This window comes from Nyctereutes procyonoides, unplaced genomic scaffold (assembly GCF_905146905.1).
Source record: "Nyctereutes procyonoides isolate TBG_1078 unplaced genomic scaffold, NYPRO_anot_genome, whole genome shotgun sequence".
NCBI classification, from domain to species: Eukaryota; Metazoa; Chordata; class Mammalia; order Carnivora; family Canidae; genus Nyctereutes; species Nyctereutes procyonoides.
This window is the reverse complement of record NW_026575128.1, coordinates 9,611,196-9,633,309: the sequence shown is the minus strand read 5'-3', so window position 1 is coordinate 9,633,309 and position 22,114 is coordinate 9,611,196. Positions and strand designations below refer to the sequence as shown.

At 38.9% G+C, this 22,114-nt stretch overlaps 1 protein-coding gene across 5 annotated transcripts in view; it reads left to right on the top strand.

Annotated features, from left to right (window-relative positions):
* Window positions 1–22,114, top strand: part of OSBPL9 (oxysterol binding protein like 9) — a 163,873-nt gene that overhangs the window by 74,605 nt on the left and 67,154 nt on the right. For all 5 annotated transcript variants that reach the window (XM_055341778.1, XM_055341777.1, XM_055341775.1 and 2 more), the window contains one exon: window positions 21,651–21,727. In XM_055341778.1, the coding sequence (XP_055197753.1) occupies window positions 21,651–21,727 (77 nt within the window). The remainder of the gene's footprint in view (window positions 1–21,650; window positions 21,728–22,114) is intronic.

Sequence of the window (22,114 nt, the reverse complement as noted above, 5' to 3'; positions counted from 1 at the left end):
GGACCCCAGGATCACGCCCGGAGCTGAGGACAGATGCTCAACCGCTGAGCCACCCAGGTGTCCCTATTTCTCTCTCTTTTTAAAAATATTTTATTTATTTATTATTTATTTGAGTGAGAGAGATAGTGACAAGAGAGCACAAACAGGGAGGAGAAAGAGAAGCAGGCTCCCCATGGAGCGGGGATCCCAAATGGGGGGCTTGATCCCAGGATCCTGTGATTATGACCTCCATCTAAGGCGGACACTTAACCTACTGAGCCACCCAGGTGCCACATAAAATGTATTTCTTTTCTTATTTTTTTAAGGTTTATTTATTTTATTTTATTTTATTTTTTTTAAATAGTACTTATCTTTTTTTAAAATTTTATTATTTATTCATGAGAATACACAGAGAGGAGACAGAGAGAGAAGCAGAGGCACAGGTGGAAGGAGAAGCGGGCTCCATGCAGGAAGCCCGACATGGGACTCGATCCGGGGTTTCCAGGGTCACGCTCTGGGATGAAGGCAGGCGCTAAATCGCTGAGCCACCTGGGCTGCCCTTATTTATTTATTTTAGAGAGAGAGAGAGAAAAAATGAGCATGGGAAGGGGCAGAGGGAGAGGGAGAGAGAGAATCTCAAGCAGATTCCCTGCTGAGTACAGAGCACAACACTGGGCTCAGTCTCACAACCCTAGGGTCATGACCCGTGCCAAAATCAAGAGTCAAATACTTAACTGATTAAGCCACCCAGGCGCCCTAAAATCTCTTTCTTATTGTGGGTCACAGCCAAACAAAATTTGTAACCTACTGGCTCAGAGAATGGAAGGAGTTTGAAAATGTAATGAAGAGGAGACATAGATGCTAGAGAAGAAATTTTAGAGATAAACTGAGTGTATAAATAATACTATAAAAAGAGGAAGAGTTGAGATGCCTGGCTGGTACCACTCCCATTCTTGATCTTGGGGTTGTGGGTTCAAGTCCCATGTTGGGTGTAGAGATTACTAAAAAGTAAATAAACTTAAAAGAGGAAGAGTTAACCTATATGTACATATTTGGGAGAAATAATGCAGTATTTACAAGTTGTTTTAATTAATTTGTTATATTTAGGGCCCTTTGGACGCCTGGGTGGCTCAGTGGTTGAGTGCCTGCCTTCGGCTGAGGGCGTGATCCTGGAGACCTGGGTTCGAGTCCCACATTGGGCTCCCTGCATGGAGCCTGCTTCTCTCTCTGCCTCTCTCTCTTTGTGTCTCTCATGAATAAATAAAATCTTAAAAAAAAAATTTAGGTGCTTTTAGCAGGGATTCACTCATAATTAGTGTAGCTTTAATTTCATTTTTAGAGTGCTGCCTTTGCAGGTGGCTTGTGAATTGTGTGTATCATTACTAATTTTTATTTTTCATATGAACAAATAATTTATTATGAGTAAATAACCAGACATCTTATTGGTGTTTCATATACACAAAGATATTTTTCCTATTCAATTCAGTAGGGTAGAGATTTGTTTACTGACTTATGGGAGAATGGGGGAAGGTGAGTCAGGTTAGTTAGAATATTGAATTTTCAGGTAGAACAGATGATTTAGTCTAAGCTGCCAATTTTATTTTTAATTATCATAAAAAGCATATAACATTAAATTTATCTTAATCATTTTAAGTGTACAGTTTAGTTGTGTTCAGTATCTTCACATTGTTGTGAAAAAATCTCCATAACTTTTTCATCCTGTGACTCTGAGACTCTCTACTTGCTAAGTACTAATCCTCCCTCCCTTTTCTCCGTAACCCTTGGTAACCACATTTTTACTTCCTGTTTCTATTATTTTGACTACTTTAGATATTCCATATGAATAAAATCATACAGTATTTGTCCTTTGTGACTGGCTTAATTTGCTTAGCATAATGTCCTCAAATTTTATCCATGTGGTAGCTTGTGATAAGACTTCCTCCTTTAAAAATGCTGCATAATATTCCATTGCATGTGTATTTTACATTTTTTATAGCCAGTCATCTTTCAGTGACAGCGGGTTGCATCCACCTTTTGGCTTTTGTGAATAATGTGCTGTGAATGTGCAAATACCTCTTTGAGATTCTACTTTGAGTTCTTTTGGATAAATACTCAGAAGTGGAATTGCTAGATCATATGGTAATTATATTTTTAATTTTCTTTTTTTTCTTTAAGACTTTATTTACTTATTCATGAGAGACACATAGAGAGAGGCAGAGACATAGGCAGAAGGAGAGACAGACTCCCTGCAGGGAGCATGATGTGAAATTTGATCCCCGGACCCTGGAATCACGACCTGAGCCAAAGAGAGACGCTCAACCACTGAGCTACCCAGGTGTCCCTATTTTTAATTTTCTGAGGAATCTTCATACTGTTATCCATAATGGCTCTGCCATTTTATATTCCCACTAACAGGGCACAAGTATTCCAACTTCTCTGCATCCTCATCAATACTTATTTTTTTGTTCTTTTGATAGTGACCATCCTGATAGGTGTGAGGTGATATCTCATTGTGGTTTTGGCTTGAATTTCCCTGCTGATTAGTGATGCTGAGTATCCTTTCATGTGCTGATTGGAGTACTTGTATGTCTTCTTTGGAGAAATGTCTATTCAAGTCCCTGGTCCATTTTTTAATTGAGTTGTTTTAATGTTGTTGTGCTATAGAAGTTCTTAAATATTCTGGATCTTAACCTCTTATCAAATATATGATTTGTAGTTATTTTCTCTCATTCTGAAGATTGTTTTTTTTCTTTCGATTGTTTCCTTTCCACAGAAAATTTTATTTTATTTTATTTTCCACAGAAAAATTTAAATTTGTTGTAGTTCTATATGTCTATTTTTTTCATTTTATTTCTTGTGCTTTTGATGTCATACCCAAGAAATCCTTGCCAAATCCAGTGTTCTGAAGCTTTCTTTGTTTTCTTGTAGTTTAATAGTTTTAGGTCTTAAATTTAATCTAGTTTGTTAATTTTTGCATATGGTATAAGGTAAGGAAGAGTCCAAATTCATTCTTTTTTTTTTTTTTTCAAATTCATTCTTTTGAATGTAGACATCCAGTTATCCCAGCACCATTTGTTGAAGACTGACTTTTTCCCATTGTGTAGTATTCCCCATGGTGTAGTCTTTGCACAAGAGCCAAAGTTATTTGGCCACACATGCCAGGGTTTATTTTTGGGCTTTCTGTTCTTTTCTATTGGTCTGTATGCCTGTCTTTATGCCAGTAAGCCTCCAATTTGAAGATGGTATAGTGACTTGCTAAGGTCAACACTAGAAAAAAAATAACAAAGAATGGGCTACATTTTCTTTTTAAAAAGATTTTATTGATTAGAGAGAGAGAGAGGGAAGGAGAAAGGGAGCAGGAGAGAAGGGAGGGGCAGAGGGAGAAGGAGAAGCCGACTTCCTGCTGAGTGGGAAGCAGGAGGAGGGGCTCAATCCCAGGACCTTTGGGATCATGACCTTAGCTGAAGGCAGACCTTAACCGACTAAACCACTCAGGCATCCCGGGGCTATATTTTCTGATGCTTAGTTCTATATTCTCATACAGTAATTTGCCACATGTTTACCTTTGCTTACTCTGTCTTCTTTATCTTTGAATGCCTCCCTTGTTAGCACCTCCCCCTACTATATATCTCTTCTTCCTCTCCACACCTCCCTCTCCTTCCTTTCTCCATTCGTTTCACCACACCCCCACACCTTTGCCTCTGTTTCTTAGGTTTAAAAACTCAACTCTAATCTCTGTGTTCCAGTTCATCTCAATAAACATACACCCCTTGGGATAGGTTCTTGAACTCAGCTTACACTGATTTACTCAGTCATTCTGTATATAGTAGCAGTTGTCCGTTTGCATGTTTCTCCCTGTCACTTGAGTGTATGTTCTGTATAGACAGGGACTAGGTCTTGTTTGAATTATATCCTCAGTTTCTAAACATTACTTGGTATACAATAGCTATTCAACAAATGTTGGACAGATAGATGGATGCATAAGAGGATAGATAAATAGATCTAATACTGTGGTAAACACTATGGTTAATATTATCAGAAAACCTAAAATCTTATCATAGAGATGGAACTTAAACACGTGAAAAATGTAAATAACAGTATAGGATGAGTATAAGATTAAATTTTATAGATAGTAAATACTTGATCAGAGAATAATTGGATGATGCATTGGCATTTGTAAGTCCTCTAGGAGTTCAAAGATGAAAGAGATCACTGCTGTTGGACTAGTTTGGTAAGGCTTCCTGGGGGAGAACTGGGACTTATTCTGAGGCATTTGGGGATTTAGATAGATAGGAGGAAGAATAGAGTCCATGTTAAGGTTCAAGGAGAGAGAAAGTATTCCATGAATAGGAAGATAATTTAGAGTGTTAGAGGTCATTGAGAAGATATTTTGGTTCATGTAAAACAAACGTGAAATGGAAGGTGTAGAGAGATTTTACTGTTAAACAGGGAGGTTATGTGAATTCTGTAGAATATGGTAGAATGTTGAGGTTTTTAAAAAATAGAAATAGTATTTCAATATAAGCTCAGTCTGAGGTGTGCAGGCTGCATTGAAGGTAGCAGAGTAGAGCACATTTACTACATTTATGATGATACTTTGTTTACAGACATGAGACTATATGAATTCTTGAACCAGCATGTAGTCAGCAGGAATTGAAAGAAAGGAACTGAAAGAGGGACTATATCAAGGAAGAATCTGATGAGCCTTATATCTGATTTCATTTTTGAGGGGTGGCAGACTTAAAGATGAATGCCATTTGATGGCCTGATGGCAATGAGAATGGCATCTGTTGTCACGTCCCAGCCATATCTCAATTCAGGCCTTACTGTTACAACCACTTACTAACTGGTGTGGCCACCTCCAGTTTTGTTCCATTTTTCATTCTCCACAGCACTGCCAGATTAATGTTCCTGATGTGCAGATTAGATCATTGTTGTTCTCATGCTTGAACTTTGTAAGGGCTTTCCATTGTCTTAAAGATTAAGTCCATTTATACTTCTTGGGCTGGAGATCATAATCTTTTGCTATTTCTTCCTCCCCAAATCAGTCCAATGTTCTAGACACATTCAAACCAGTTTCCCAAATATACCTCTTTTACGTCTCAGTGTCCTTGTTACTGTTCTTTCAAGATCCTTATCCTTCTCTACTTGACAAACTATTCTATTTTATAATACCTAATTCCTCAGGATGCCTGGGTGGCTCAGTGGTTAAGTGTCTGCCTTTAGCTCAGGTTGCAATCCTGGGGTCCTGGGTTGAATCTGGCATTGGGCTCCCTGCAGGGAGCCTGCTTTTCCCTCTGCCTCTCTCTCTCTCTGGTCTCTCATAAGTAAATAAATAAAAATCTTTAAAAACAAACAACAACAACAACAAAAATACCTAACTCCTCAAGGAGCACTTCCTTGATTTTTTATTTACTTCCTTTGATGTTTATAGAGGTAAATACAAATCTGTCTTTACTAGATTTTGAGCTCCTTGAAATCAGGGCCAGTCATAATAAATGCTCAGCAGTAATAATAATAATATAATGCTTATTGAGCACATACCTTATGTCATTTACCTATCTAAATGTTGTATTTGTATTAACTCATTTATTCTCTGCAATAACCCTATGTGGTAGATACTATTACTGTCATTTTACAAGTGAGAACACTGAAGCTTAGAAAGATTAAGTAACTTGTTGCAAATTATATGGTTAATAACTAGCAAAGTTCAGGGTTGAACCTAGAGTCCATGTTCTTTAACTCCATATGTCACAGTGGCTTACTATGACATTCTCTAAATGGTGTCTTTAGAGACACCATTTGATTTAGTTAAATTTATCAGTCATTTTCTTTATAATTAGAAGTTTAGTATCCTGTTTAAGAAGTTTTTTTCTATCCCCAAATTATGATATTCTTCTGCTTTACCTTCTGGAAACTTTGCTGTTCTTTCACAGTTAAGAATAAGGGAATCACCTGGAATTAATTTTTGTGGGTAATACAAGGTAGGGTCAGGTTTTTTTTTTTTTTTTCCTCATACTGTCCTACCACCCTGTATTAAAAGATGTACCAAAAGATTACTTCTCTTTGGTGCCACATTTATTACAAATCAAGGGTCTATGTGGGCCTGTTTCTGGGCTCTTAGTCTGTTTCCTTGCTGTGTTTATGTATCCTTGCTCCAGTACCACATTTTCTTAACTACTATAGGCTTATAATATGACTATATTTGGTAGAGTAAATCCTCTAAGAATGTGACACTCTTTTCCAGAAAGCTTTCGCTATTCTTTATCTTTTGTACCATTTTGTATTTGTATTTTAGAATCAGCTTGACAAATTTCCAAAAATCCCTTTTGGAATTTTAATTTGCATTGCATTTAACATATAGATTAATTTGAACTATGTTGCAGTATTGAATTTTCTAATAACCTGAAATGGTTCCATTTACTTATATTTTCTTTGATTTATCATTATTTTAATATTTTTAAAATTTGAAACAATCTCATACTTACAGAAAAGTTGCAAGTACAGTACAGCCCCCCCAAACTGAAAGTAAGTTGCTAATTGAATGTCCTATCACCCCTGAATGCTTTATTTTATATTTCCTGCAAATAAGGAGATTTTCCTGTATACACAGTGTACAACCACTAAAATCAGGAAATTAACAATGGTGCATTAATTCCTTCTAATCCTTAGACTCTGTTCAAATTTTTCTAGTTGTCCCAGTAATTTCCTTTATAGCAACAGGATCTGGTTTAGCATCACATTTTATGTTTCGTTTTCATAGCTCTTTAGTATCTTTCATGACTTTGACTTTTATGACTTTGACACTTTTTTAAAAAAGATTTTATTTTTAAGTAATCTCTGCATGCAACATGGGTATTGAACCCACAGCTCTGAGACCAAGAGTATTATGTTCCTCCACCTTTTGAACCAGCCAGGTTCCCCTAACTTTGACAGTTTTAAAGGTTATAGGCTAATTATTTTTGTAGAATGTCTCCCAGTTTTTTTTTTTTCTGATATTTGTTCATGATTTGTTTGAGATTGCATATCTTTGGCCCAAAGATCACAGAAATGATTCTATGTTCTTATTACAGAGTTGGTTTGTCCCACTACTGATGATATTAACTTTGATCACCTCATTAAGGTGGTATTGCCAGGCTTTGTTGTTAAATTTCATCTTTTACCCTTCGTAATTAATATTGCGTGGGGAAGTATTTTTTTTAAAGATTTTATTTATTTATTCATGAGACACACACACACACACACACACACAGAGAGAGAGAGAGAGAGGGAGAGGCAGAGACACAGGCAGATGGAGAAGCAGGCCCTATTCAGGGAGCCTGACGTGGGACTCGTTCCTGGGACTCCAGGACCGGGCCCTGGGCCAAAGGCAGGCGTTAAACCACTGAGCCACCCAGGGATCCTGCGTGGGGAAGTATTTAGAGGCTATGACAATATCCCATTCCTCATCAAACTTTCAGTTTATGTATATCAGTAGTAACATGGTTTCCTGTTTTACTCAACAGTCTATAATTCTTTACTATCATTATTTATTTTGATGTTCAGATTGCTCTCAGTTTGGACAGTGAGATTCCCTTTTAGCTGATTTCTGTATTCCTTTGACATGTTCCCTATAATTCTGAGTATTTCCTTGCTTTATGGCACAAAATATCTCTTTACTTCTTTACTTTCTGGCACACACACAAAAAGATGTTCCAGGCTTATTTTCTCCCTTCCCCATCCTAGTTTCATAATCAACCATTTTTCCAAGAAGCCCTGATACTTTTTAATGGAGACTGGTATTTAGAAATCAATACCTAGCATTAGGTGTTTTTGGTGCTCTCATAGCTAAGAGACATATAAATGTTATATACGTGTGTGTATCCACATCCATATGTATTTATTTACTTTCTATTGAAAACTATGAGTTCATATCAATACCTTTTTCCCCAGAAATCATTCTCTCACCATATTTGTAATATTATTTTCCATCCCTTTAAAGTGAGAAACCCTTTATCCTTGTTATGTTTATGTATTTGGCCAATCCTTCTGTATGTAATTAGTTTCCCATCGTTACCCATTTCCTTGTGTGAGTGTCATCCTTATTCCACTCAGCCTTGGAAAGTGACTTAACCAACCAACCATTTAACCAACTGAGCCACCCAGGCACCCCGATGACCTGTGCTGGGTTGATTCTGCCTCCTGCAAAGTGGACTCCCTCTTCACGTTTCTTAGATTCTGACTCCTCATGCTGGACTTCTGCACTGTGTAGATTTGTTCTTCATCCTGTTTGGGGCTTTGATGCCTCATGCCACCTTGTCCATTGGTATGATGGACAGTAGCCTCTCTCATGCGCAGTTTTGCTTTGTGTGGTTTCAGTTACCCACGATTAACTGAGTTCTGGAAGCAGACGATCCTTTTGACGTATTGCCAGGTTAGTAGTAGCCTAATGCTACTTCACAATACCTATATTAATTCACATCATCTCATCACATAGATATTTTATCATCTCACATCATCACTAGAAGGGTGAGTATAGTACATTAAGATATTTTCAGAGCACATATGAATGTGAGAAACAGGCCACATTCACATAACTTTTATTATAATATATTATAATTGTTCTATTTTATTAATGTTTTTAATTTCTTACTGGGATATCTTACTAATTTATAAATAAACTTTATTATAGGTATGTATAGGAAAAAAACACAGTATATATAGGGTTTGGTATTATCCATGGTTTCAGGCATCCATTGTGTGTTTTGGAACATATCCCATGTCAATAAGTGGGGGGGATTATTGTAGGCCCTCATCATCTTGCTCAGGCTCTGATGTCTTGAGCTAGATCTTCCCCTCATTTGGTGTAATACTTTTAACTAAACCACAGAGTTCATTTGATTTTTCCCTCTAATGTTCCTTTTCTGTTCCAGAATTGAATCCAAGGTCCCATTGCATTTAGTTACAGCAATTCCTTATTTTCTTGTCTATCATGACCTTGACTTTTAAAAGATTTTATTTATTTGAGAGAGTATGAACAGAGAGGAGGGGCAGAGAGAAAGGGAGAAGCAGACTCTCCACTTAGCAGGGAAGCCCCACACAGGGCTCAGTCCTAGGACCCTGGGATCATGACCTGATCCAAAGGCATCTGTTTAACCAACTGAGCCACCCAGACACCCTGATTGATGACCTTGACATTTTTGAGGAGTATTATTTTGCAGACTCTCAATTTGGGCATATATTATGTTTTCTTATGAAGAGATTTGAGATTGTATATTTTTAAGAATACTACAGAAGTGATGTTTTCTTCTCAACGGATTGTATTGGGAGGTATATGGTATCAATAAATTTATTACTGGTGATGTTAACCTTAATCACTGGACTCGGATGGTGTCTGCCAGATTTCTCCATCATAAAATTACTACTTCTCCCTTTGTAATTGATAAGTATCTTTGGGAAGATACTTTGAGTCTTTTGCCCCCTGATTTTAGCTTCAATATACAATTAGTGGATCTTGCTTGTGATAATTACTGTTGTAATTTTTGTGGTAATGATATTTTTAAAATCTCTCTCATTCCTTCTGTACTAATGAATTCTAAAGAAAGAGCTGTGCCTTCTTCCCCATTTATTTACTTATTTAATTACTTATATCAGTACTGGATTCTTGGATATTTATTTTATTCTGTGGGTTATAGGCCAGTACTATCATTCTGTAGCTCTAATTCTTTAGGCCTTGTCCAATGGAGCTCCTTCAGGTTGCCTCCTGTTTCCTTTTGACATGACCCCATTTTTTTCAAGCACTTCCTTAGTCTACCTACCTACATACCAACAATAGGTAGGTAGTTTATCAATTTCATTATTTCAGGTAACCAACTTTAAACTTTATTGATCTGTTTTATGTTTGCTACTCTATTTGATTATTTTATGTTCTTTATCATTTCCTTTCTACTTTGAATTTAATTTCCTGTTGTTTTCAGTCTTTTAGCTTCTCTGTACATGGATTTAAGACTAGAAATTTCCCATTATTCACTGTTTTAAAGTGTGTCTAGCAAGTTTCAATATATCCTGTTTTCATTTATGCAGTTCTAACCATATTCTAATTTTTTTTTTATTTTACTTACTTGAGAGAGAGAGTGACACAGAGAAGCACAGCGGTGTAGAGGGTGTAGAGGGAGGGGCAGAGGAAGAGGGAGAAACAGGCTTCCCGCTGAGCAGGGAGCCCCATGTGAGCCTTGATCCCAGGACCCTGGGCAGAGATTTAACTGACTAAGCCATCCAAGTGTCCCTAAACATTTTCTAATGTCTGGTGAGATATTTTTCTTTGACCAGTGGATTATCTAGTAGTATTTTTATTGCCCCAAACATCAGACTATATTTTTAAAAGATTTTATTTATTTGACAGAGCAAGTGAGAGCACAAGCAAGGGGAGAAGCAGAGGGAGAGGGAGAAGTAGGCTCCCCACTGAGCAAGGAGCCTGATGTGGGGCTCGATCTCAGGACCTTGGGATCCTGACCTGAGCTGAAGGTAGACGCTTGACTGACCTACTCACCCAGGCACCCCTGAATTTTTTCTAATTTACACTTCTATAATTGATTTCTAGCTTATATTTCACTATAAGTATGTTTTGTATGATTTCAACCCTTTAAAAATTGTTGAGAATTATTTTAGGGTTCATTATATGGTCAGTTTTTAGAAATGTTCTGTGTGTGCTTGAAAAACATCTCTGTTTCATATTTGTTTTTTAATTTGTTTTTTAAATTTTTTTTAATAAATTTATTTGTTATTGGTGTTCAATTTACCAACATACAGAATTGCACCCAGTGCTCATCCTGTCAAGTGCCCCCCTCAGTGCCCGTCACCCATTCACCCCCACACCCGCCCTGCTCCCCTTCCACCACCCCTACCTAGTTCGTTTCCCAGAGTTAGGAGTCTTTGTGGTCTGTCTCCCTTTCTGATATTTCCCACACATTTCTTCTCCCTTCCCTTCTATTCCCTTTCACTATTATTTATATTCCCCAAATGAATGAGAACATATAATGTTTGTCCTTCTCCGATTGACTTATTTCACTCAGCATAATACCCTCCAGTTCCATCCACGTTGAAGCAAATGGTGGTTATTTGTCATTTCTAATGGCTAATATTCCATTGTATACATAAACCACATCTTCTTTATCCATTCATCTTTTGATGGACACCAAGGCTCCTTCCACAGTTTGACTATTGTGGCCATTGCTGCTATAAACATTGGGGTGCAGGTGGTGCGGCGTTTCATTGCATCTGTATCTTTGGGGTAAATCCCCAACAGTGCAATTGCTGGGTCGTAGGGCAGGTCTATTTTTAACTCTTTGAGGAACCTCCACACAGTTTTCCAGAGTGGCTGCACCAGTTCACCTTCCCACCAACAATGTAAGAGGGTTCCCTTTTCTCCGCATCCTCTCCAACATTTGTGGTTTCCTGCCTTGTTAATTTTCCCCATTCTCACTGGTGTGAGGTGGTATCTCATTGTGGTTTTGATTTGTATTTCCCGGATGGCAAGTGATGCAGAGCATTTTCTCATGTGCTTGTTGGCCATGTCTGTGTACTTCCTCTGTGAGATTTCTCTTCATGTCTTTTGCCCATTTCGTGATTGGATTGTTTGTTTCTTTGGTGTTGAGTTTAATAAGTTCTTTATAGATCTTGGAAACTAGCCTTTATCTGATACGTCATTTGCAAATATCTTCTCCCATTCTGTAGGTTGTCTTTTAGTTTTGTTGACTGTATCCTTTGCTGTGCAAAAGCTTCTTATCTTGATGAAGTCCCAATAGTTCATTTTTGCTTTTGTTTCTTTTGCCTTTGTGGATGTATCTTGCAAGAAGTTACTGTGGTCGAGTTCAAAAAGGGTGTTGCCTGTGTTCTCCTCTAGGATTTTGATGGAATCTTGTCTCACATTTAGATCTTTCATCCATTTTGAGTTTATCTTTGTGTATGGTGCAAGAGAGTGGTCTAGTTTCATTCTTCTGCATGTGGATGTCCAATTTTCCCAGCACCATTTATTGAAGAGACTGTCTTTCTTCCAGTGGATAGTCTTTCCTCCTTTATCGAATATTAGTTGACCATAAAGTTGAGGGTCCACTTCTGGGTTCTCTATTCTGTTCCATTGATCTATATGTCTGTTTTTGTGCCAGTACCACACTGTCTTGATGACCACAGCTTTGTAGTCCAACCTGAAATCTGGCATTGTGATGCCCCCAGCAACGAACGGTTTTCTTTTTTAAAATTCCCCTGGCTATTTGGGGTCTTTTCTGATTCCACACAAATCTTAAAATAATTTGTTCTAACTCTCTGAAGAAAGTCCATGGTATTTTGATAGGGATTGCATTAAACGTGTAAATTGCCCTGGGTAACATTGACATTTTCACAATATTAATTCTGCCAATCCATGAGCATGGAATATTTTTCCATCTCTTTGTGTCTTCCTCAATTTCTTTCAGAAGTGTTCTATAGTTTTTAGGGTATAGATCTTTTACCTCTTTGGTTAGGTTTATTCCTAGGTATCTTATGCTTTTGGGTGCAATTGTCAGTGGGATTGACTCCTTAATTTCTCTTTCTTCAGTCTCATTGTTAGTGTATAGAAATGTCACTGATTTCTGGGCATTGATTTTTGTATCCTGCCACACTACCAAATTGCTGTATGAGTTCTAGCAATCTTGGGGTGGAGGCTTTTGGGTTTTCTATGTAGAGTATCATGTCATCAGTGAAGAGGGAGAGTTTGACTTCTTTGCCAATTTGAATGCCTTTAATGTCTTTTTGTTGTCTGATTGCTGAGGCTAGGACTTCCAATACTATGTTGAATAGCAGTGGTGAGAGTGGACATCCCTGTCTTGTTCCTGATCTTAGGGGAAAGGCTCCCAGTGCTTCCCCATTGAGAATGATATTTGCTGTGGGCTTTTCGTAGATGGCTTTTAAGATGTCGAGGAAAGTTCCCTCTATCCCTACACTCTGAAGAGTTTTGATCAGGAATGGATGCTGTATTTTGTCAAATGCTTTCTCTGCATCTAATGAGAGGATCATATGGTTCTTGGTTTTTCTCTTGCTGATATGATGAATCACATTGATTGTTTTACGAGTGTTGAACCAGCCTTGTGTCCCGGGGATAAATCCTACTTGGTCATGGTGAAATAATTTTCTTAATGTACTGTTGGATTCTATTGGCTAGTATCTTGTTGAGAATTTTTGCATCCACATTCATCAGGAATATTGGTCTGTAATTCTTTTTAGTGGGGTCTTTGTCTGGTTTTGGAATTAAGGTGATGCTGGCCTCATAGAACGAATTTGGAAGTACTCCATCTCTTTCTATCTTTCCAAACAGCTTTAGTAGAATAGGTATGGTTTCTTCTTTAAACATTTGATAGAATTCCCCTGGGAAGCCATCTGGCCCTGGACTTTGTGTCTTGGGAGGTTTTTGATGACTGCTTCAATTTCCTCCCTGGTTATTGGCCTGTTCAGGTTTTCTGTTTCTTCCTGTTCCAGTTTTGGTAGTTTGTGGCTTTCCAGGAATGCGTCCATTTCTTCTAGATTGCCTAGTTTATTGGCGTATAGCTGTTCGTATTATGTTTTTAAAATCGTATTTCCTTGGTGTTGGTAGTGATCTCTCCTTTCTCCTTCATGATTTTATTAATTTGAGTCTTCTCTCTCTTCTTTTTAATAAGGCTGGCTAATTATTAATAATTTCAAAGAACCAACTCCTGGTTATGTTGATCTGTTCCACAGTTCTTCTGGTCTTGATTTCATTGAGTTCTGCTCGAATCTTTATTAACTCTCTTCTTCTGCTGGGTGTAGGATATTTGCTGTTTTTTTCTCTAGCTCCTCTATGTGTAAGGTTAGCTTTTGTATTTGAGTTCTTTCCAGTTTTTGAATGGATGCTTGTATTGCGATGTATTTCCCCCTTAGGACTGCTTTTGCTGCATCCCAAAGATTTTGAACGGTTGTATCTTCATTCTCATTAGTTTCCATGAATCTTTTTAATTCTTCCTTAATTTCCTGGTTGACCCTTTCATCTCAACCTCCACATGTGGTCCTTAACCTCCACACGTTTGAGGTTCTTCCAAACTTCTTGTGGTTTAGTTCTAATTTCAAGGCATTATGGTCTGAGAATATTCAGGGGATGATCCCAATGTTTTGGTATCAGTTCAGACCCGATTTGTGACCCAGTATGTGGTCTATTCTGGAGAAAGTTCCATGTGCACTTGAGAAGAATGTGTATTCAGTTAAGTTTGGATGTAAAGTTCTGTAGATATCTGTGAAATCCATCTGGTCCAGTGTATCATTTACAGCTCTCGTTTCTTTGGAGATGTTGTGCTTAGAAGACCTATCGAAGGTAGAAAGAGCTAGATTGAAGTCACCAAGTATAAGTGTATTATTATCTAAGTATTTCTTCACTTTGGTTATTAATTGATTGATATATTTGGCAGCTCCCACATTCGGGGCATATATATTGATGATTGTTAAGTCCTCTTGTTGGATAGATCCTTTAAGTATGATATAGTGTCCCTCTTCATCTCTCACTACAGTCTTCGGGGTAAATTCTAGTTTATCTGATATAAGGATGGCTACCCCTGCTTTCTTTTGAGGACCATTCGAATGGTAAATGGTTCTCCAATCTTTTATTTTCAGGCTGTAGGTGTCCTTCTGTCTAAAATGAGTCTCTTGTAGACAGCAAATAGATGGGTCCTGCTTTTTTATCCAATCTGAAACCCTGCGCCTTTTGATGGGGTCATTAAGCCCGTTCACGTTCAGAGTTACTATTGACAGATATGAGTTTAGTGTCATCATGATATCTATTTAGTCCTTGTTTTTGTGGATTGTTCCACTGAACTTCTTCTTAAAGGGGAATTTTAAGAGTCCCCCTTAAAATTTCTTGCAGAGCTGATTTGGAGGTCACATATTCTTTCAGTTCCTGCCTGTCTTGGAAGCTCTTTATCTCTCCTTCCATTTTGAATGAGAGCCTTGCTGGATAAAGTATTCTTGGTTGCATGTTCTTCTCATTTAGGACCCTGAATATATCCTGCCAGCCCTTTCTGGCCTGCCAGGTCTCTGTGGAGAGGTCTGCTGTTACCCTAATATTCCTCCCCATGAAAGTCAGGGACTTCTTGTCTCTTGCTGCTTTAAGGATCTTCTCTTTATCTTTGGAATTTGCAAGCTTCACTATTAAATGTCGAGGTGTTGAACGGTTTTTATTGATTTTAGGGGGGGATCTCTCTATTTCCTGGATCTGAATGCCTGTTTCCCTTCCCAGATTGGGAAAGTTTTCAGCTAGGATTTGTTCAAATACATATTCTGGCCCTCTGTCCCTTTCGGCGCCCTCAGGAACCCCAATTAAACGTAGGTTTTTCTTCCTCAGGCTGTCATTTATTTCCCTTAATCTGTCTTCATGGTCCCTTAATTGATTGTCTCTTTTTTCCTCAGTTTCCCTCTTTGCCATCAACTTGTCTTCTATGTCACTCACTCGTTCTTCCACCTCGTTAACCCTCGTCGTTAGGACTTCTAGTTTGGATTGCATCTCATTCAATTGATTTTTAATTTCTGCCTGATTGGATCTAAATTCTGCAGTCATGAAGTCTCGTGAGTCCTTAATGCTTTTTTCTAGAGCCACCAGTAGCTGTATAATAGTGCTTCTGAATTGGCTTTCTGACATTGAATTGTAATCCAGATTTTGTAACTCTGTGGGAGAGAGGACTGTTTCTGATTCTTTCTTTTGAGGTGAGGTTTTCCTTCTAGTCATTTTGCTCAGTGGAGAGTGGCCAAAAACAAGTTGTATTGGGAAAAGGAGAAAAAGAGAGGAGAGAAAGACGGAAAGGAAAGAGAAAAAGAAAAAAAGAAAAAAGGAAAGAAAAAAGAAAAAGAGAAAGAAAAAGAAAGAAAAAGGAAAAAAAGGGGTGGGGGAAGCGAACAAATCAAAAAGAAAAAAAAAACACGGGGGAGTATCTTCTGATTCTGTATGCTTTAAGTCCCTTGACTTCCCCTGGAACTTGTCCTCTAGTTGGTCTTCTGGGGGAGGGGCCTGTTGTGTTGATTTTTAGGTGTTAGCACTTGGGGGAGCTGCTCTGCCCCCTGCCTGGTGCAGGGCTCAGTGGGGGTTGTTTTACCCCGTGAGGCCCCTGGAGGACCAACCCCCGTGGCGTTGGCCAGCTCTGGAGCCCTGATTCAGCCCCTGCAAGAACTATGGGGCTCTCCGTCTGCAGGGCCTGGAGGCTCCGGGGCGGGGTCTCTGATCTGCTCAGCTCAGGGCCGGAGCGCCCTTGCGGTCCTGGGCCCTCCCAGCCTCTGCCTGTCCCGGGGGGAAGGCCGGATCCTGGGCTGTATCCCAGCGCCCAGTGCTCCCGGGCCTGCGCTGTTGGATTCGTGCTCCCGGCCATGCAGCCGCCTCCGCGGAGCCGCCGCCCGAGCCCCTCGGAGCTGTTCTCGGAGCCACGCAGCCCCCTCCGCACGGAGCCTCTTCCTCTGCCCAAGCCGCCTCCGAGCTGCTCCCGGGCCGCGCCGCTCGAGCCCCTCCGAGCTGCTCCCGAGCCACGCAGCCCCCTCCGCGGAGCCGCCGTCGGAGCCCCTCCGAGCTGCTCCTGGGTCCCGCCGTGAGCGCTGCAGCACTTCAGGGAGCGCAGGTGTCTTTTAGTGTCCCAGGGAGCCTGAGGGCCTCCCCGCCCTCCTGGGTCCTGTTCTAACTCCCTGCGAGCACCTTTCCGCCCGGGAAGATTGGGGAAGCTCCTGCTTCTCCGGGATGAAGCTTTCCTGTCCTGGGGCCCCTCCCCCTTGGATGCCTTTTGTTTTTTAATTCTTTTTTCCCCATCTTGTTACCTTGATAGAAGCCCGAACTCTTCTCACTGTAGCGTTCCAGCTGGTCTCTCTTTAAATCTCAGGCCCAATTCGTAGATTTTCAGGATGATTTGAAGGTTATCTAGGTAATTTGGTGGGGACAGGTGATTTGGGGACCCTACTCTTCCGCCATCTTGCCCCTCCTCTGTTTCATATTTGTTGTACAGTGTTCTATGTATGCCCATTAGACCACGTTTATATCAGGGATTGTTCATATCTTCTAGATTCTTACTCATTTTTTCTCTTCTTCATCTAATTGGTTAACGAATGAGATGTATCAAAATCTGCCACTGTAATTGTGGTATTTTGTCTATTTTTCCTTATATTCTATAAGTTTTTGCCACATACATATATTTCTTGAATCCATATTATTAGCTACATAGAAATTTATATTTCCTTGATGGCTTGAACCTCTTTATTTGCAAAGTGAGCCTCTTGATTTTCTGGTAAAGCTTGTTTTATGTAATTTTAATAATAGCATCTTTTTTGGAGTTAGTGTTTCTATTTATTCATGAGAGACAGAGAGAGAGAGAGAGAGAGAGAGAGAGAGAGAGAGAGAGAGCAGAGACACAGGCAGAGACACAGGCAGAGGGAGAAGCAGGCTCCATGCAGGGAGCCTGACATAGGATCAGGCCCTGGGCTGAAGGCGGTGCTGAACTGCTAAGCTACCTGGGCTGCCCCCTTTTTCTTTTTTTAATGGTCTTTTTTTTATACTCTTAATATTTCTGTAACCTTTTATTTAGTAATCGTCTCTTGTAAGCATCATAAGATATTATTTAAAACCCCCTTTTTTAAATTTTATTTTTATTTTAATTTATGATAGTCACAGAGACAGAGAGGCAGAGACACAAGCAGGCTCCATGCATCAGGAGCCCGACGTGGGATTCGATCCCAGGTCTCCAGGATCGCGCCCTGGGCCAAAGGCAGGCGCCAAACCACTGCGCCACCCAGGGATCCCCAAAACCCCCCTTTTTAAAGGTTTTGTTTATTGAGAGAGAGAGTACACGCACCTGCTAAGTTGAGGGGAAGGAGCAGAGGGAGAGGGGATAGGGACAATGAGACTCTGTACGAGAGTGGAGCTGGTTGTGGGATTTGATCCCAGACCATGAGATCATGATCTGAGCAAAACCCAAGAGTCTGATGCTAACTAACTGAGTACCCAGTCATCTTTGAACTCCTCTTCCTCCTCCTCCCTCCTCCTCCTTCCTCCTCCTTCTCCTCCTTTCTTCTTCTTTCTTCTTCTTTCTTTCTTTCTTTCTTTCTTTCTTTCTTTCTTTCTTTCTTTCTTTCTTTCTTTCTTCTTCTTTTCTTCTTCTTCTTCTTCTTCTTCTTCTTCTTCTTCTTCTTTCTTCTTTCTTCTTTCTTCTTTCTTCTTTCTTCTTCATTTATTTTATTTATTTGAGGGAGGGGGGAAGGAGGCAAAGGGAAAAGGATAGCAATCTCAAGCAGGCTCCACACACAGAGCTGCCATGTGGGGCTCAGTCTTTCTACCCCAAGATCATGACCTGAGCTGAAATCAGGAGTTGGGTGCCTAACTGATGGAGCCAACCAGGTGTCCCTCCCTTCTTTAATTGGAACATTTACATACTTCATCTACATTTAATTAATAATTGGTGTTTTAGGGTTAAAAATGTATCAGTTTACCATATATTTTCTTTTTGTCTTGTATATTATTTCTTTTCTCTTTCTTGTCAGGTTTTGGATTTTTTTTCATTATTGAATTTTTAAATTTATTATGTTGGAAGTTAAACATGTAACCTTTTAGTGATCACTCTAAAATTTATAACAAATCCTGTAGCTGCTAAAATCTGATGTCAATTGGTAGTTTTATCTTCTTTCTAAACAATACAGAACCTTAGAATTCTTTTTATTTTTTATTTATTTTTTTTATTTTATGATAGTCACAGAGAGAGAGAGAGAGAGAGAGAGAGAGGGGCAGAGACACAGGCAGAGGGAGAAGCAGGCTCCATGCACCGGGAGCCCGACGTGGGATTCGATCCGGGGTCTCCAGAATCGCGCCCTGGGCCAAAGGCAGGCGCCAAACCGCTGCGCCACCCAGGGATCCCAGAACCTTAGAATTCTTTAACTCTGTTTTCTCTTTCCCAGTCTATTTGCAGTTGTTTTATATTTAGTTTTGTAGGGGATCCCTGGGTGGCGCAGCAGTTTGGCGCCTGCCTTTGGCCCAGGGCGCGATCCTGGAGACCCGGGATCGAATCCCACGTCGGGCTCCCGGTGCATGGAGCCTGCTTCTCCCTCTGCCTGTGTCTCTGCCCCCCTCTCTCTCTCTCTCTCTCTCTCTCTGTGACTATCATAAAAAAATATATATATATTTAGTTTTGTATTTTTTTACAACCTCACAAGATATTATTTTATGTAGTTAGTATTCATTTAGTTTGCCTATGTGCTTATCTTTTTTTAAATAATTTTTTCAAGTTTTTATTAAATTCCAGTTAGTTAACATACAGTATAATAGTAGTTTCAAGTGTACAATTTAGGGATTCAACACTTCCGTTCAGTAGCTGATGCTCATCACAATTGTACTCCTTAATCCCCATCACCTGTTTCCCCTGTCCCCCTACCCACCTGACTTCTGGCAACCATCAATTTGTTCTCTGTAGTTACGAGTTTGTATCTTGGTTTCCCTCTCTTTTATTCTGTATGTTTTTTGTTTGTTTCATGCTACATGTGAGTGAAATCAGATGGTATTTGTCTTTCTCTGACTGATGTATTTCGCTTAGCATAATACATACTAGCTCCATCCGTGTCCTTGCAAATGGCAAGATTTCATTCTTTTTTATGGCTGAGTAATATTTCATTTTGTGTGTGTGTATCTCACATCTTCTTTATCCATTCATCAATCGATAGACACTTGGGCTTTTTCTATAGTTTGGCTATTGTAGATAATGCTGCTATAAACATTGAGGTGCATGTATTGCTTTGAATCCGTATTTTTGTAGTATCTGGTAGTGCAACTGCTAGGTCCTAGGGTAGTTCTATTTTTAACTTTTTGAGCAACCGACATAGTGTTTCCAGAGTGGCTGCACTACTTTGCAGCCCCATATCCTAGCCAACACCTGTTGTTTCTTGTTTTGTTGATTATAGCCATTCTGACAGATGTGAGGTGATATGTCATTGTGGTTTTGATTGCTATTTCCCTGATGATGAGGGATATTGCAACTTTTCATGTGTCTGTTGGCCATCTGTATGTCTTCTTTGGAAAAATGTCTATTCACATCTTCTCACTTTTTAGTTGGATTGTTTTTGGGTATTGAGTTGTATAAATTCTTTGTTTATATATTTTGGATACTAGCCTTTTGTCAGGTATGTCATTTGCAAATATCTTCTCCCATTCCATAGGTTGCCTCTTAGTTGTGCTCATTGTTTCCTTCACTGTGGAGTTATTTTGATGAAGTCTTAATAGTTAAATTTTTCCTTTTGTTTCCTTTGCCTCAGGAGACATTTCTAGTCAGAAAGAGGTTATTGCCTGTGTTCTTCTCTAGGATTTTGATGGTTTCCTTTCTCACATTTAGGCTTTCATCCATTTTGAATTTATTTTTGTGTATGGTGTAACAAAGTGGTGCAACTTCATTCTTTTGTATGTTTCTGTCCAGTTTTCCCAACACTATTTGTTAAAGAGACTATATTTTTCAATTGAGTATTCTTTACTGCTTTGTCAAAGATTAATTGACCATATGGTTGTGGGTTCATTTCTGAGTTTTCTGTTCCATTGATCTGTGTGTCTATTTTTGTGGCAGTACCATATTATTTTGATGACTACAGCTTTGTAATATAACGAGAAGGCTGGAATTGTGATGCCAGCTTTGCTTTGCTTTTTTTCAAGGTTGCTTTGGCTATTTCGGGTCTCTCATGGTTCCATACACATTTTAGAATGGTTTGTTTTAACTCTGAAAAATGCTTGTATTTTTTAAAAAAGATTTTATTTATTTATTTGAGAGACACAGAGATAGAGACCAAGATAGCAAAGCAAGGAGGAGAGGGAGAAGCAGGCTCCCTGCTGAGCAGGGAAATCCCCCACTCCCCCAATGTGGGGTTCCATCCCAGGACTGTGGGATCATGACCTGAGCTGAAGGTAGAAGAAACTCAACCAACTGAACCACCTAGGCGCCCTGTTTATGGTACTTCGATAGGGATTACATTAAATGTGTAAATTGGTTTGGGTACTATAGACATTTTAACGACATTTGTTCTTCTAGTCCATGAGCATGGATGTCTTTCCATTATTTGTGTCCTTTTCAGTTTCTTTCATCTGTGTTTTGTAGTTTTCAGAATACTGGTCTTTCACCTCTTTGGCTAGGTTTATTCCTAGGTTTCTTAAAGTTTTGTGTGCTTATTATTTTTGTTGCTCTATTCTTTCCTGTTTACCACCTTCTATCAGACATTATCCATGTATGCATGGAGATACTTTTTCAAGTTTTCTTTAGTGAATGTCTTCTCCTGGAATTTATAATTCCTCATGAGAAAAGTGTCTTTAATATGAGGCTTATCTTGTAGAAGTTTGTCATCTAGATTTTGGCTTGTTAATTCTTTTCTACCTTGTTGTTTGCTATTGTCTTCAACCAGATATTTTTAAATAATTTTTCCAGGTTTTCTGGTTGTTCTTATTGAGAAAGTAGCTTGCGTATTATTGAGCATAATTATTTCCTTTGTTGTAAATTGCTGCAAGTAGAATTGCATGTTTAGAAAGGATAGGAAAGTGAATGTGTTAAGAAAATGGCATGACTAAAAACTTTTCAAATTAGTACTGAGGTTTAAAATTTTTATTTTTAAACATGAAGTAAGAGAATAGGAATTAATGTTTTAATTTTTATAATCTTTCATTCTAGCTCGTGATGCTGATGAGCGAGAGAAGTGGATCCATGCCTTAGAAGAAACAATTCTTCGACATACTCTTCAGCTTCAAGTAAGAGTCTTTACTTGTCTTCTGGATAGTTCATTAGGGTTTTTTTTTTGTTGTTGTTGTTTATTTTCTGCTTCTAAAAATAACTGTGATATGATATAATGAAAACTTATTTCTGAATTGCTTTTCTTGCCTTTATAGTGTTATAAAGTTATAGTCATTTTCTTCTGCTTTCTATAGGGTAAAATACTGATTTTTATAAAAAATAAGACAGTGTAAGGCAATATTGAATGTGAAATGCTATGTTAAAATGTGCCAGATCATTTTTAAATTTAGTATTTATAGTTGCTTATTGATATAACCAAATTACACAGGAATGCATGATAGTAGATAAGTGCTGAGAGGTTGACCTACTGTTCTTGTTATAGGATTTATTGGCAGTTACCATAT